The sequence below is a fragment of the Limulus polyphemus genome, unplaced genomic scaffold, assembly GCF_000517525.1.
Source record: "Limulus polyphemus unplaced genomic scaffold, Limulus_polyphemus-2.1.2 Scaffold37, whole genome shotgun sequence".
Taxonomy (NCBI): domain Eukaryota; kingdom Metazoa; phylum Arthropoda; class Merostomata; order Xiphosura; family Limulidae; genus Limulus; species Limulus polyphemus.
The window spans coordinates 493,013-507,527 of NW_013665647.1; the positions used below are offsets into that span (position 1 = coordinate 493,013).

The 14,515-nt window shown below is 35.1% G+C and overlaps 1 protein-coding gene across 3 annotated transcripts in view; it reads right to left on the bottom strand.

Annotated features, from left to right (window-relative positions):
- Nucleotides 1–7,681, bottom strand: part of LOC106461128 — a 24,232-nt gene extending 16,551 nt beyond the window's left edge. For all 3 annotated transcript variants that reach the window (XM_022388281.1, XM_022388270.1, XM_022388260.1), the window contains exon 1: nucleotides 5,142–7,681. In XM_022388281.1, coding sequence (XP_022243989.1) covers nucleotides 5,142–7,128 — 1,987 coding nt within the window. In that variant the 5' untranslated portion in view covers nucleotides 7,129–7,681. The remainder of the gene's footprint in view (nucleotides 1–5,141) is intronic.
- Nucleotides 7,682–14,515: the final 6,834 nt, after the last annotated feature.

The following is a 14,515-nucleotide window of genomic DNA, read 5'->3' on the forward strand; positions in this document are numbered from 1 at the left end:
TTTTTTTGATAAAGCACCCAGTTTTCCCTAAAAAAACGAAATATAAATTTCGCGCGGGGCTGGGGTTATGGGGTTTTTATCATTTAATAATTTGTACTATATATTTTACGAAAAATACTTTAAGTTTTATCATTTTGTATCAAGATTTCTTGTACCTAAGTGTTTATCTGACATCATGAATAGTACAAATTATTCTTAGTACCTTATAATATATGCCTTCAATAGGTAGGATGTGTGTTACGTGTGGAAGTTCTCGATGAAATAGTGAAAAATTTCATTACTGTATTAAAGTGGTATACAACAGGTTCGTGTAAATGTTTTGATTATTGATTATTGAGCAGCTCATAATCTTAATTATTTTCATATTTTGGACTATAATTGATTTCAACGTATTGATGTTTATTTTATTCTATGGTGTTTGTCGTAGCTTAAATGTTTTATTCATATTGAAAAATTATCAGTATTGGTTTCTATATATTCTATTTGATCCTTCGTAATAAATTACGATAAAGTTTAACTTGATTTTAAAAAAACGTTCCTTTTCATTTGTTGTTTAAGATAACATCTTAGTTTCCTGGGCAGTGCAATCTGGTATATTTTATTTGGTCAGTTTGGGAAACTACTAGGTTTTTAGAAATTTTAGAATTCTTTGTGCCTAAAAGTCCGCCTTGTTTACTGTAACGGTTTTCTTCTGTGAAAAGTTAAATGTGACTATAGGCAGTGCAAGAACTGGTAAATCCTGGTAGTTAGAAGACATTTCTATAGCTGATTCTTGGTCAACAGAGAACATTAAGACACAACACTAGTGGCATGCATTTCCTTGAAGCATTTGTAAACTATACCGACACATTTGCAAAAGATAAGAGTCTTGGAAATCTAAATTCGACAACCCAGAACTTGTCCTGTTATCTTAATATTGAGCTTATATGTTTAACTGTATTGATTTATTACAAAATGATTTATTTTAGTTTATTTCTGAGGTAGTTAAATTTTAGTGTGTTTTTTTAATTTATAATAATATTTAAAATATGTAGATAAGTGATCTAATGGTCAGAGTGATTTCTAAAACGAATTGTTCTAAATTGCTCTACTTAAGATATGCATTAGTTGTAAACAAAAATGTGAACAATAGCACAGCTGTGATGTAAAGTGTCTAGAAAACCCTTTCAGCGATAAGCTTGAGGGCTTATAACATAAATAGCCCACTGTGTAGCTGTGCACATAAACTATGTGGACTGTTTTGCGAAATAAAGACTTGATTATTCTGTTCAGTTATCAGTTTATCTTTTGCATAGTACACACATTCATATAGCACATATGTAGATCGAATCCACTTTGCTAATTAAGTTCTATAAATTCTCCGAGAACATAATATAAACATAATGTTTTTTTATGTTTGACACTCTATTACATAAAAAATATCAATTGTTTCATCTAAATGACCCTCACAAGTCCTATAATAGAATGTAAACATAATGCCTATGTTGATATGATCTATAATCAAACGTATATGCAACTTCCTTTCTAGTATAGTAACATTTATTTTTAACACTTACAATTAATTATACAAATATTCATTTGAAAGATATATTAACACCGCCTTCGTTATTTGTTCAAAAATCACATTTGTTTAGATGCACTACCAAATGTATGTATTTATTTTTCAGCTATAAAATATAAAAAATAAAGGTTTGAAATCTGAAGTATAAGAATCATCTTTTATTTTAACTGTTGAAATCAAGTGCTTTTTCTTTCATGTCTGGCCAGGTGGTTAGGGCACTCTACTCACAATCTGCGGGTCGCGGGTTCGAATCCCCGTCACACCAAACATGCTAGCCCTTTCAGCCGTGGGGGCGTTATAATGTGACGGTCAAATTTTCTTTCTTAACTGTTCAAATCAAGTGCTTCTTCTTTCATGTCTACAATCTAAAGTATAAAAATTGTCTTTCTTAACTGTTGAGATCAAGTGCACATAAACGTCTCCATTTCAAGTAATACAATTTAATGTGAATAAGCGACATAAACACAATATTAGTCTTACACAAAACTACAATAATTCGTTTAAGCATTTCATAACACAAAGTGATGGCACAGATTTACTGTATTTTAAAACAAATTTCTGTGTGTATATGTACTCATAGATTTAGTACAGTTATAAAACATTTTTATTCAAGCACAGCGTCCACTTAAAAGGTAAATACGGAAAATATTTTCAAATGAACTATAAGTTCTCCCAATAAAAAATTTTCTCGCCACATTCCATGTACCAATACAAGGTTGGAGGCAACCTCCTCGTTTTTCTTCGTCTCATAGCAAGTAATGTTCTTTCAAATATTATGTTTTTATACGTAATGCTTCATTATTGCAAGCCGACAGTGTTAATTCCTATTAATTAAAAATATCCACTACGTAAAGATGTTTTGAATTTTGCGCAAAGCTACACGAGGGCTATCTGCGCTAGCCGTCCCTAACTTAGCAATAAAAAGCAGCTAGTCATGAACACCCACCGTCAACTTTTGGGCTACTCTTTTACCAATGAATAGTGAAATTGGCCGTCATATTATAATGCCTCCACGGCTGAAAGGGCAAACATGTTTGGTGGGACTGGAATTCGAACCCATGATCCTCAGATTGCGTGTCATGTGCTCTAACCACCTTATTTATTTATCTATTTAATTTTAGAAAACTGAAATTTTAGCAACGTATTTATACTGTTACTCTTTGTTACGTGCTCATAAAATGATGCAAAATTGTTTCTGAGAACAAAGTAAACAAAACATTATTCCGAGTGATGTAAAATAGCTAAACCTAATTCACTGAACATAATAATATTGACTTATTAATAACAAACAATTTTGCCTAACTGAGAAGCTAGTGTGTTTACCTGCTTTGTATAACTGTTGGGCAAAAACCACATTTGTGCAACCGTTTCGTTTTTGTTGTTCAGCTAAACTCTAGAATTTCTACTTACAATAAAAAATCTTGAAGATATGATTATTATTATTTCCGTGCTTTCCACTTTCAGTAAAATATTTTTCAGTTAAAACCTAATTGTTTGTTTGTTTTGAATTTCGCACAAAGCTACACGAGGGCTATCTGCGCTATCCGTCCCTAATTTAGCAGTGTAAGACTAGAGGGAAGGCAGCTAGTCATCACCACCCACCGCCAACTCTTGGACTACTCTTTTACCAACGAATAGTGAGATTGACCGTCACATTATAACGCTCCCACGTCTGAAATGGCGAGCATGTTTGGTGGGACGGGGATTCGGACCCGCGACCCTCAGATTACGAGTGAAACACCTTAACCACCTGGCCATGCCGGGCCACGTTAAAACCTGAAGCTTGGATCCTGACGAGCTTCATTTTTACAGTAGAAAACAATAGGTGCTATCAGCTCGAAAACACATCTGAGCTTTGATGATGAATGATCATTTAAAATGTAACATAGCTCCTCTAACACTAAATTATCCTACGGGCAGTAGTAGTTAATACTATGAGGATAAGTAAACGATTAGTTAAACATTACAGAAAATAATTTTAAAAACTTTTCATCTAAAAGCTGAAACTTATATAGAAAACTAAATATAATTACTTATAACAATTAAAATGTCACAGAACTTGTCAATATAACAATAAAAATCAAGTTACAAGTTAAATGATAACATTAAATTTTGGTATTAAGTGGTTGGTTCTTGTTCGTTTTATAGTGAAAATTAACAGGGCTACCTACGTCAAAGAACCGGTAGGAAAACTGATGGAAAAATCAAAAGGCAAAAGTAAAATACGCTAAAAAGTAGATAATATAAAACAAGCCGAAAGCTGAACATTGCCCGTAAATGAGGTTAAAAGATCAAATTGAACTGGAAGGGCCAATGGCCCGTAAAAAAACTAAAAACTCGATCAACCTGAACAGTGTCACCATCGCAAATAACACTGTCCAGTGTCAACGAGATAAAACATGTCTAAAATAGTGTCGTCGCCGGCATTCGTAGCGACAGCACGAAAGTAAAAAGATTGGCAATTTTGAATAGAGTGTCACAAAGGCCACACATTTATACTGTCTCACCTTCCGAGGATAGTATTGACACCTACAACTTTACAATTGAAGACTTAGTAAGTACAACCTGGCATAAAGAATTAGGTAAAACATTAGCATAGTATAGTATAATTATCATTAGACGAAAGATTATAATACTCTCCTACTGAATTATACGTCCTAATAGGAAAAACCTAATATTATATCAGTTTATATATTAATTAAAACTTGAGAACAGTAGAGTTATACGAGGGTCAACCCGATGAATAATACAATTTTAGCAACGCTTCTTATATTGTAACATAAAAATTAGTCGTGTACAGAATTTCACAACGTTTATTTATTGATTTATCCATCATGCCAGTGATATTAAGGGTCGTCTTATATTAGTTGTAGAACAGATAACATCACTTACGAACCAAGATGACAATGTTGTGCTGATATTGTTCATGGTTGATCTGAAGAAGATAAGGAGGAATTATACCACCTTCTGGCCACTACAATCCCCAGATCCAAACCCAATTGAGAATGTGTGGGATGTATTGGAGAATGCTGTCTTAACATTTATTCCGCTACCTTCCACCATCGTAAAGGATTTCAAGTTAGTATTGGTTGAAAAATGGATTAATATGGAACATATCTACTCCAAAAATTAATGGAGTCTGTGCTATAGCTGATTCAGGCTATGATTAAAAAACGCAGTGGTCTATTACGCTAGCAAAGCAGTTTAATTCTTTTTTTTTTTTTTGGTTCCAGAATTGTATGATAAATATATATATAATCTTTTTACTTCATCTTGTACTTCTAATATTACACGAACGAACAAAAAATTAATAAACTATATAATCTCATATATATATATATATATCAGGGCTATTCTGAGATTAGTTACAGTTACAGATCGTTACAGTTGAAAATAACCAATCTCTATAAATAGAGGTTACTTGTATTTTATTTTATTTCACTAACCTGATTAATAACGTTTATGCAAAAAATGAGCGCAACTGGTTCATGTGAAATTTACAACTTTCCAAAGCAATGGCGATTATAAACACCAGTTGAAAAGGTGTAACTTAAAAACAAATAATAAAATTCCAACCTACTTTTTTGCGACTCTGTAGTAAGAATTCTGGACCTCGAATAGTTGGGTGATCCACGTGTCTCGCTATACAAAATGACAGTGATCTCTGTCAAGTTGGTCATGATTTCGTTCTGTGTTTTAACTATTTCAAGTAATTTCTGTGGAATTGATCCATTAACTTCGTTCACTATGGAATATAGCTTTTCCTCTACTTTTTTTAATCTTTCAATGATTGAAGAATCACTTCCTGGACTAAGTACTTTCTCAAAATAATCAATTTTGGGGGATATGAAGTTAATGGAGTTTACAGTTTTATTTATCTTTACATTGAAATTTGACTCAAGAAAACTAAATTGTTCTTGTAAATTTTTGGTCACGTCTGTGATATTTAATATTACTCTTTCAACATTTTGCTGTAGGAAATTATTCAGCTCTGATATCGTGCTCAAGTTATACTCCAAAACGGTTTGAAACTCTTTCAGTAAAACATATTCTTCTTTTAGTGATTGCATTGTAGCATTAATGCCTTCATGCTGCTTAGTATTCATATAGAACATGCCTTTAGAGAAATTTGTTATTGAACTGATGTTCTCTTCTACAGTTTTAATATATTCGGTATTCTTTAAACTCATCTCTGTTGTAGAATTGAACAGATATTCTAAATCTTCTAATTTTCTTAGTATGTTCAATTTTAACTCGCTGATGCTATCTTGAGTTCCACTTAAGTTCGAATCAAGAGTTTTCTTCATTTTTTCAGACATCAGTAACAAACTATCATTGCACTTTTTCTCGGCCTTTTCCATTTGTAGCGCATTATGAGAGGTTAAATTATTTACATAATCTCTAACAGAAATATCATTTTCGGTGTAACTGTCATTGATTTCATACATAGTATATTCAATATTTCTAATTTTTTTAGGAAAATAATCTTTGGTAAGGTTTACTGTTTCACTTAAACCTTGTTCGAGATGTTTAATTCTTTCAGCTACATCAGAAAAGTTATGCAATGTTATATTTACGTCATTCTGTAATAGTTCCAAACGATTATATAAAACATCAGATGACTTGGAGGTATTTTCTAAATATTCAACCTTTCTATCAACATATTCCTGAACTTTGCGGATGGTTTCGTTTAGTTGCTGAGCTCTTTCTTCCACAGAGATATTAACATACTCTAACATCTCATCTTTCGATGTACTATTAGTACGTATACTCAGTATAAGCTTTTCCAGCTCTTGATGTTTTAAAATAATTGTGTCACTAGTTATCTGTGTAGAATTGTTAATATTCTCTCCTAAATCGTTTAATTTTGCGATAACTATCGAATCATTTTTTGTTTTTGCATCAACAATATTTTCGAGATCCCTTAATTTTCTCTCCATGTTTATACTGTTATTTAAGTAGTTTTCAAGTTTTTCTATTTTTAGTTGGAATACTTCTGCTTTCATCCCATTTTCTGCAGCAATACTGCTGTTTTCTAATTTTACAATTTTCTTCTGAATTTCCTTTACAATTGGTTTTAGCTCCTCTGTTTGGTTCAGTTGTTTTTCCACAAAATTTGTCCGAGTCTCTAAAGAACTGTGAAATGTTCTTTCTTTACGAAATTCTGTTTCTAGAATTTCTAGTCCCTCAGTGAGATTTTTTATAATTGCTTCCTGATTTTCCACTTTCTGAAATAATAATGCAAGGTTTTCTTCGTCTTTTCTAGTATCTTTCGTTTTAATAGAATTAATAAGATAATTTACTTTTTTCTCTAGACTATTTATTAACATATCCAAATTTCTTACTTCAGTTCGAAGTCTTGGAACTTCAGATAATGCATTTGCTGCAGCAGTCGTCCTAGTTTCCAACCTCTCCATTCTTTCACATAAAGATACTTCACACGTCAGTGGAACCCATATGATATTTGGATGATCACTAGACACAGAAGTTACGTAACTTATCAACAGTGATCCAAATATTATCCGTAGAAAAATAGTTTGTAAAGAAATGAACTGTTCTTTTGTCATATTACGCTTATTTATAGTTTATATTTACCAAAAATCTAGCCAATACAGTTGATGCTGTATTTATATTCAAGATTCACGAATCTGACATATATCTTATCAGAAACTGCTAATACGACAATACTGAGTTGTTATCACGGAAGAAGTCAAAGCTGAACTATCACGAAATGGGACGCTAAAGTTTAAGCGTGTATGTGGTTTGCAGCTGCTACACAGTGATTGGACAAATTTCATGTTAATGGTAAAGCTTCATATTTGAAAGTTGTAAAAACAAAGTAATTTTTGTAAATACACCAATGGCAAAGTCACAGCAGCTGTCAAAAGGGAAACTTCTTTACCAGGATTCACTTAGCAATAAAAGTAAGGACGATTAGATAAACCTTTTAAGATCAGAAGTAGAAAAACTATTACTTTAATCAAAAGTAATAATGGGCTTCTGAAATTATCTCCAAATATCTGCTGAAGTGTGTAGACTTGTTTCTATACGCTAAAGCAGTGCCTATAGTTTTTGTCTCACAAATGAATTTGATGGCGCTCATTTCTGTTATATTTTAAAGTAAACATTAGCGTGTAAAAGGTCGCTAAAATGTCATTATGAAGCAGACCAGCTCCCGGTTTACCATAAATGTGAAGTTCAGTTCGCTGGTGTTGTAGAAAAACATTGCGTTCTTTGTTAGGCTTCGCATGCGCAGTTTAAGAAAATGTAACATGATAGTACAGAGTGACTCTGTTTACTAGACACCGAGTCTTTGTACCAATAAAAACGAATATCGAGAGAGAGTAATCTGCATGAGTCTTTACTGCTCTAAGAATTCGCTGTGTCCGGTCACTGGGTCCTTTCTCGCGAATTTTCGCAGACATGTTTGGGATGGTATTCTTAGAAATTGAGCATGCAAATGCATACTTTAATATACATGTATTACATATGTATATATGAGTGTGTGTTTGCGTAGTTTCAAAAAACATATGTACATACGAGTGTGTGTTTGCGTAGTTTTAAAAAAACATATGTATATACGAGTGTGTGTTTGTGTAGTTTTAAAAAACATATGTACATACGAGTGTGTGTTTGCGTAGTTTTAAAAAACATATGTATATATGAGTGTGTCTGCGTAGTTTTAAAAAACGTGTATATGAGTGTGTGTTTGCGTAATTCTAAAGATTTTCAGCAGTTCGACACTAATAGCATGTGCTTAAAAGAGGTTTGTCTGTGAAAAATTGGCCTCTTAACCTAATACGTGTTTGTTTGCCTGTGTAATACAATTATATCTATCATTGCATGCCAGATTTTCTAATGTTCGAAATTAAACATATCTCTTTATAACATACATGTTTATTAATTTATTTTATGTAGTCTTCAAAAGTATTCTCGTTTTTTTTTTTTTAAATATTAACAAATTTTAGACTAACGAATTTTACAAACCCTTTATTTTATCACATAATTTTAATTACATCTACTTAGAATGATCCTTTGGCTATGATTGTGCCATCGCAAGTTTGAAGAATGGCCTGTCCCAGCTGGTTTGGACTTGGTTCACTAGTAATAGTTGGTTCGTTGTTTGGGGCTTTAAGGCGCAAAGCCGCTAGGCTATCTGCGCCACTAGTAATAGTTAAAATTAGTTTGATTATATTTCTGTTGCAGTGTCTAATTTCATTGAATTTTCTCCAATACCAAAATAATATCCACAACCTATTTTGGAATGCAAACGTACAGCAAATAAAACTTTTAAAATATTAGTTAACTTCAAAAAATAATTCCAATAGTTTGTTTGTTTCTTAATTTCACGTAAAGCTACATGAGGGCTATCTGCGCTAGACGTCCCTAATTTAGCAGTGTAAGACAAGAGGGAAAGCAGCTAGTCATCACCACCCACCGCCAACTCTTGGGCTACTCTGTTACCAAGGAATAGTGGGATTGACCGTCACTTTATAACGCCCCCACGGCTGAAATGTCGAGCATGTTTGGAGGGACGGGGATTCGAACCCGCAACCCGCAGATTGCGAGTCGAGCTCCCTAACCACCTGGCCATGCCGGGCCAATTCCAATACACTAGCTGCGAGTACAAATGTCAATGTTACATCCAGGACAGGAAGATACACATTATAATGACTGGCTGTTTGGCGCTTTTTGGCGCTAAGCTATGAGACTATCTGCGCTAAATAACCGGTAAAAATGTCGAAAATAAAATACAAGAAAATGTAAAAAAAAAAGAAAACAAGTTAAAAATTAAACAATGGCCAAAAATTTGGTAAAAAACTATATAGAGATATAAAGGCCAGTGGCCCGCAAAAAAACTAAAAACACAATCAAGTTGTACAGTGTCACCATCGTCAATGACACCCTCCAATGGCAGGATTAAGTCCTTGGAAAATACATGTCTAAAATGTTGCCTCCGCTCACATTTGTAACGACTGCACGAAAGCAAAACATGGGCAATTGTGCCTTGAATGTCACAAAGGCCACACTTTGGCGGATCAGTCCCACATAAAGGAAAACAATGAGTAAAAAAACTGTGGCCAATGCATAGCCTACACAAGACAAATTTCTCCCTCCAATCCTTACGAAAACTTAAGGGCTAAAGAACAATAGAAGGTTTGATAACTTGTATGAAGTGATTCCAGGGCCAGTAGAGAGCTAAGATAGTCAATGTAAATAGTACAGTTAGTGCACTTCTTAGTTTAGATGTGATGCAAGGCAAGCAAAATGGCATACATCTCGGCAGTGAACCCAAAAACCACCGAGTCACAACAAACCATGACAGATTCCACAGAATCACCAGATTTCGAACCATCCATAAAAATATGAATGGAAGAATGGTTTGAAAGGTGTTCAGCAAACAGGAGACGGTACTTCTAATTCGGAGTATCCATGTTCCCCATCTGACACAAAGAAAGGTCACAAGTGGGGATGGTAACAGGCCATGGAGGAATGGGCTGGTCATCAGAATCAGCAACATGATCCAATGACAGACCCAATTCAACCAGCTGTGCTTAGATACAAAGGCTAAAAGAAGGAACAGCTGACTGCTGATTCTGAAACAGCAAAGCCCAATGAGGAATACACAACCCCAGGTGGGATGTCATGGTAAAGATCGAAGCTTGGTAGCATATTGCAAAGAATATTGTAAATGACTAAAGTGAAGAAAAGTTCATGGTACTCAGTGAACATATTCTGAAGTGTGGAAAGCACCTATGTAGAGCCAAAGCTTCAAATGGTGCACAGTGTCCGATATCTTAAAGGCAGCGTCCCTAGCTAAACTGTAGACCATAGACCCATAGTCCAGCATTGACCATATGAGGGCACAATAGATCTTCAGCATCGAACCTCAATCCACTCCCCAAGAATTGGAATAGAGGATGTCCAGTGCCCTAGTACACTTGACACAAAGCTGCTTAATGTGAGGAATAAAAGTAAACTTATAGTCAAAGATGAGTTCCAATAACATAGTCTCAGCCAACATGAAAATAACATCACCATCAATACTGAGCTCCAGATCAAGGTGCAGACTCCGCTGGTGTAAAAAATACATACAAACAGTTTTAGAGGAAGAGAAGATTGAGGTTTCTGAGCTTTCCTTGATCACTGATAGTCAGGGGTCCACCATGGAGAAGGATACTAAGGTAAATGTGTCGAGATTTTGTGGATCATATGAACAACTTCTTAGACAAAATAATCAATTACTGCCTCCATACAATCATTAATAGTTGGAAGATTAATAACATCAGGATCAAGTTCTGGGAGAGTGGTAAAGGAGAGCCACTTAATCTGCTTCAGCTCTTACGTGACACATGAGTCAGATGGCATCCACTGTGGCCAACCTTTCTCAGATTGATGGAGAAATTATCACTGCCACATGAATCATTGTCTACCCAAGGAAAAGAAGGAAGAAGGGAAGGAGAACAAATGAATAGCTCAATGGCAGTAAAAGATTGACTTGGGTCGTGGGAATTCGTACATGGTCCAGTATTGAAAAAGGTTGTGGTCCAAGAGCATATACTTCACAATTTGACCATTTCCATCTATTGTAATGGAAACTGTATCTTGATAACTTTTCCAGGGAGAACAAGATAGATGGCAACTGCTTGATAAGATCATCAAGGGTTGCTTGACTGAAATTCTCTTCCAGTGACAGATAAAGTTCACAAACTGTGAATGAAGAACAAATGGAGATAAGAATAGCAACAGCCTACATTGATGTAGTGAGACATAGTTATGGAGAAAGCAAGCTGTTCAAAAAGCAGTGTTACATCATAATGAATATGGTCATTAGAAAACCTGTTTCTTCCTGTATAAGAAAAACTGTAAAATGCCGACAATATCAGCAACTCAAAGGAATGTTTACTGTAAAAAGGACACACAGAATAGCAAGATTTGATGAAGGCTTCAACGTCATCTAAATCAGAAAAGACACCACGACAGTTCTACTGTATCAAAGTGGCAGTTTTTACCTACAAGAAGCAGAATAACTGGATGAGTAGCTATTTTTTATTTGGTTTCATTTGGGATAATGGTGCAGAAAACTACCATAACAATACAGTAATACTGCCAGTGGCTGGTTTTATAAACATACATTTTATGTATGGTTGGAGTTGCTCATGTTGATCAGACTAAAAAAAGCTAGATATTAGCAAATTCAGCAGATGCTCTCTCCTCTCATTTAAAACGTAATCTGATTAAATTATGTCAAGTATTCAACAGGTATTATTTTATAACAAGCTAACAGCACACATATGACCCAGCTGCTAGATGTGGCTTGGGGGAAAATCTTATTGGATTGGAAAGTGAGTGCTGATGGAGATAAAAACACAGTGCTACAAAAAATTTCCAAGTCTACTTGCAGTCAGGTTTCAGTCTGCTGTTATCCATGCAACGTAGATGAACTATTATACAATCTAAATGACACATGCAATAAAAATAACGTGGAAACTTCGTTTTTAGGATCATTAAATTCTAAAAGCGCTGAATTTAAAGGCATCAGTGGTACAAAGAGAGGAAGAATGTGTTTGGTGTTCCTGGCAAAAGCATCACACAAGAAATGGTCACTCAAGATTCAATGTAAGCGTTCACTTCTGACACTATTTATGAATAACCAAAAGCAAAAACCTCAGATCATTGGTACATTGATACTCTTGAGAGCTCTGACAGCGAAAATGAAATGTCCTTCAGACTTATCAATGAGTTCAACATTGAACACCAAATTGCAGAATTGAGAATAGAACAAAAATAGTGTTGAGGAAGTTTCTTTTCAGAATGTCAAACGAGCAGTCAGTCAGCATGTTGTTTTCCTTTATAAAAGATATATTTTCCCAGGAAAAATTACCTACTTCAATCACTGAGATGCCACTGTAATCTCAATGACAAAGTCATGCAAGTACTGGAAGTGGCCCAAGAGAAAAGATGAAAGGTTTTGTCAGTTGGAAGATGATCTTGGCAGCTTAAATCCTCCAAAACAGATATCAAGACATGAATTTTTCCACATCCCTGAATTGCAAAATATATGGAAAACAAACGTTATTTTTCTTATTTGAAAAAAAAACAACTTTTGTTTGTTTTATGATATATCCCAAGTTGATGAAACTTTGTAGAATGGACGGCAACTGCCTGTTGTAGAGAAACAAGTGTAGAAGACGACGTTTTGAAAGTCTTCCGCCTTTTCTCTTCAGGTCATTGTGTGTAAGGTGTTGTCGGTCTTTATAGGTGTTTCTGATTGGAGGAGAGATTTCCTATAGATTCTACCAATGGTAGCCACAGGTTACTCACCTCTAATGCGGAATCTCTGTTTAGTGAAGGTTTAATTTTTCTTGTCTTCCAACTGTTTTTTTAGCTTCTATTCCGTTCCGGTTTTTTTCTTGAGAAATAGAGGACGTATTGATCTGGATTCCCCCAGAAGCATATGGATTTTTCTTTGTTTTATTAGCATGTAGAGCCCCAGTCCTTCTCAGGACTATTAAAACAATGTTCAACAAATCCAAGCTTGGAGTTTCTACTCGTTCCACGGGACAAGTTCTGACACCGGAGGAAATTGTGAAGATGTTAGATACAGTCATAGACGGTGCAGCATGGACCACTCAAGTGCTAAATACTTTTCTGATGACGAAAGCATGGACTCGACGCCAAACTCAAAGACAATTAACACATACCAAGAGGATGACTTCACCCTTGGGAAAAAGAAAAGGGGAAAAAAACAGCCAAGGTAAGTAATTTTACAAATATTAGTAGTGATAAGGAAAACAAAATTAAATCCTTGAACACTAATAACACCACACTAGATAACATGGATACATAATCACGCACAGACAAACAATACAATATTCCAGCATTAATCATAGAAGGCATTCCCAATGCTTCACATATTCCACAAATTGCTAGCCAAACGAGATCACACTTTCCCGGGCTAAACTTTAAGGATGTTGGACGCCTTCCTAAAGGAGGCATTCTTATTCAATGCACTAAACCACAAGACTATGCACACATCTTGGCTCACTGGTCGAGAATGCCTTCGGAGTCAAGGCCACTGTACAAACACCAACAAACAACAGCACACAATTCACTGTCGTTATCAAAGGTGTCGATTTCGACATCGAGGATAATGAAATCAGAGAAGAGCTCAAAACACAAGGATTTAATATTGAAAAAACAGAACGCATAATTTCATACAAAACGAAACAAAAGACACCACTCGTCAAGGTAACCGTAGACACAAAACACGAACAGGAAAAACTATTAAAAGACGGTTGCTTCCTTTTCTTCAGAAAACACAACCTTGAACCCACAAAGACACCACCAAGAAAAATTTTGCAATGCTACAACTGTCAAAGGTTTGGACATAGCAAAATTAATTGCACGATCCCGCCTAGGTGCATTAGATGCAGTAGACCTCATAAGGTCGCACAATGCTCCAAAGAGCGAGATCAATTAACTTGCGCTAACTGTCAGGGCCCCCACGCGGCAAGCTATAAGACATGTCTAAAATACACACACATACGAGACAGACTCTTGTTTAAAACTAAAAACACTAATGCACAATCCAAGGGACACAAGCCATGAACACTCATACACTTTCCCACACTACACGACAACCACCTCTAGAAACCACCAATCAACACTTACTCACAACTGCTAAACATGGCTGCTCAACCCAAAGAACAAAAAACACACGCACGTACGCTGACATTGCTAACTCGCGCGCCAAAACACCTCCCTCCTTTGACTCTGCTGACTTTACCATGAATTTATTAGCTTTGCTGATAAAACTAAGTAAATTCCCCTACATTTGAAACACGTCATGAGAGTCTCCAGGCTCTCTGCAACATACCTAAAAACCTCAGGCCACATCACCTATCACTTAGAATCTACAAGCAAGAACTAGCAGAACATAATACAAACGCA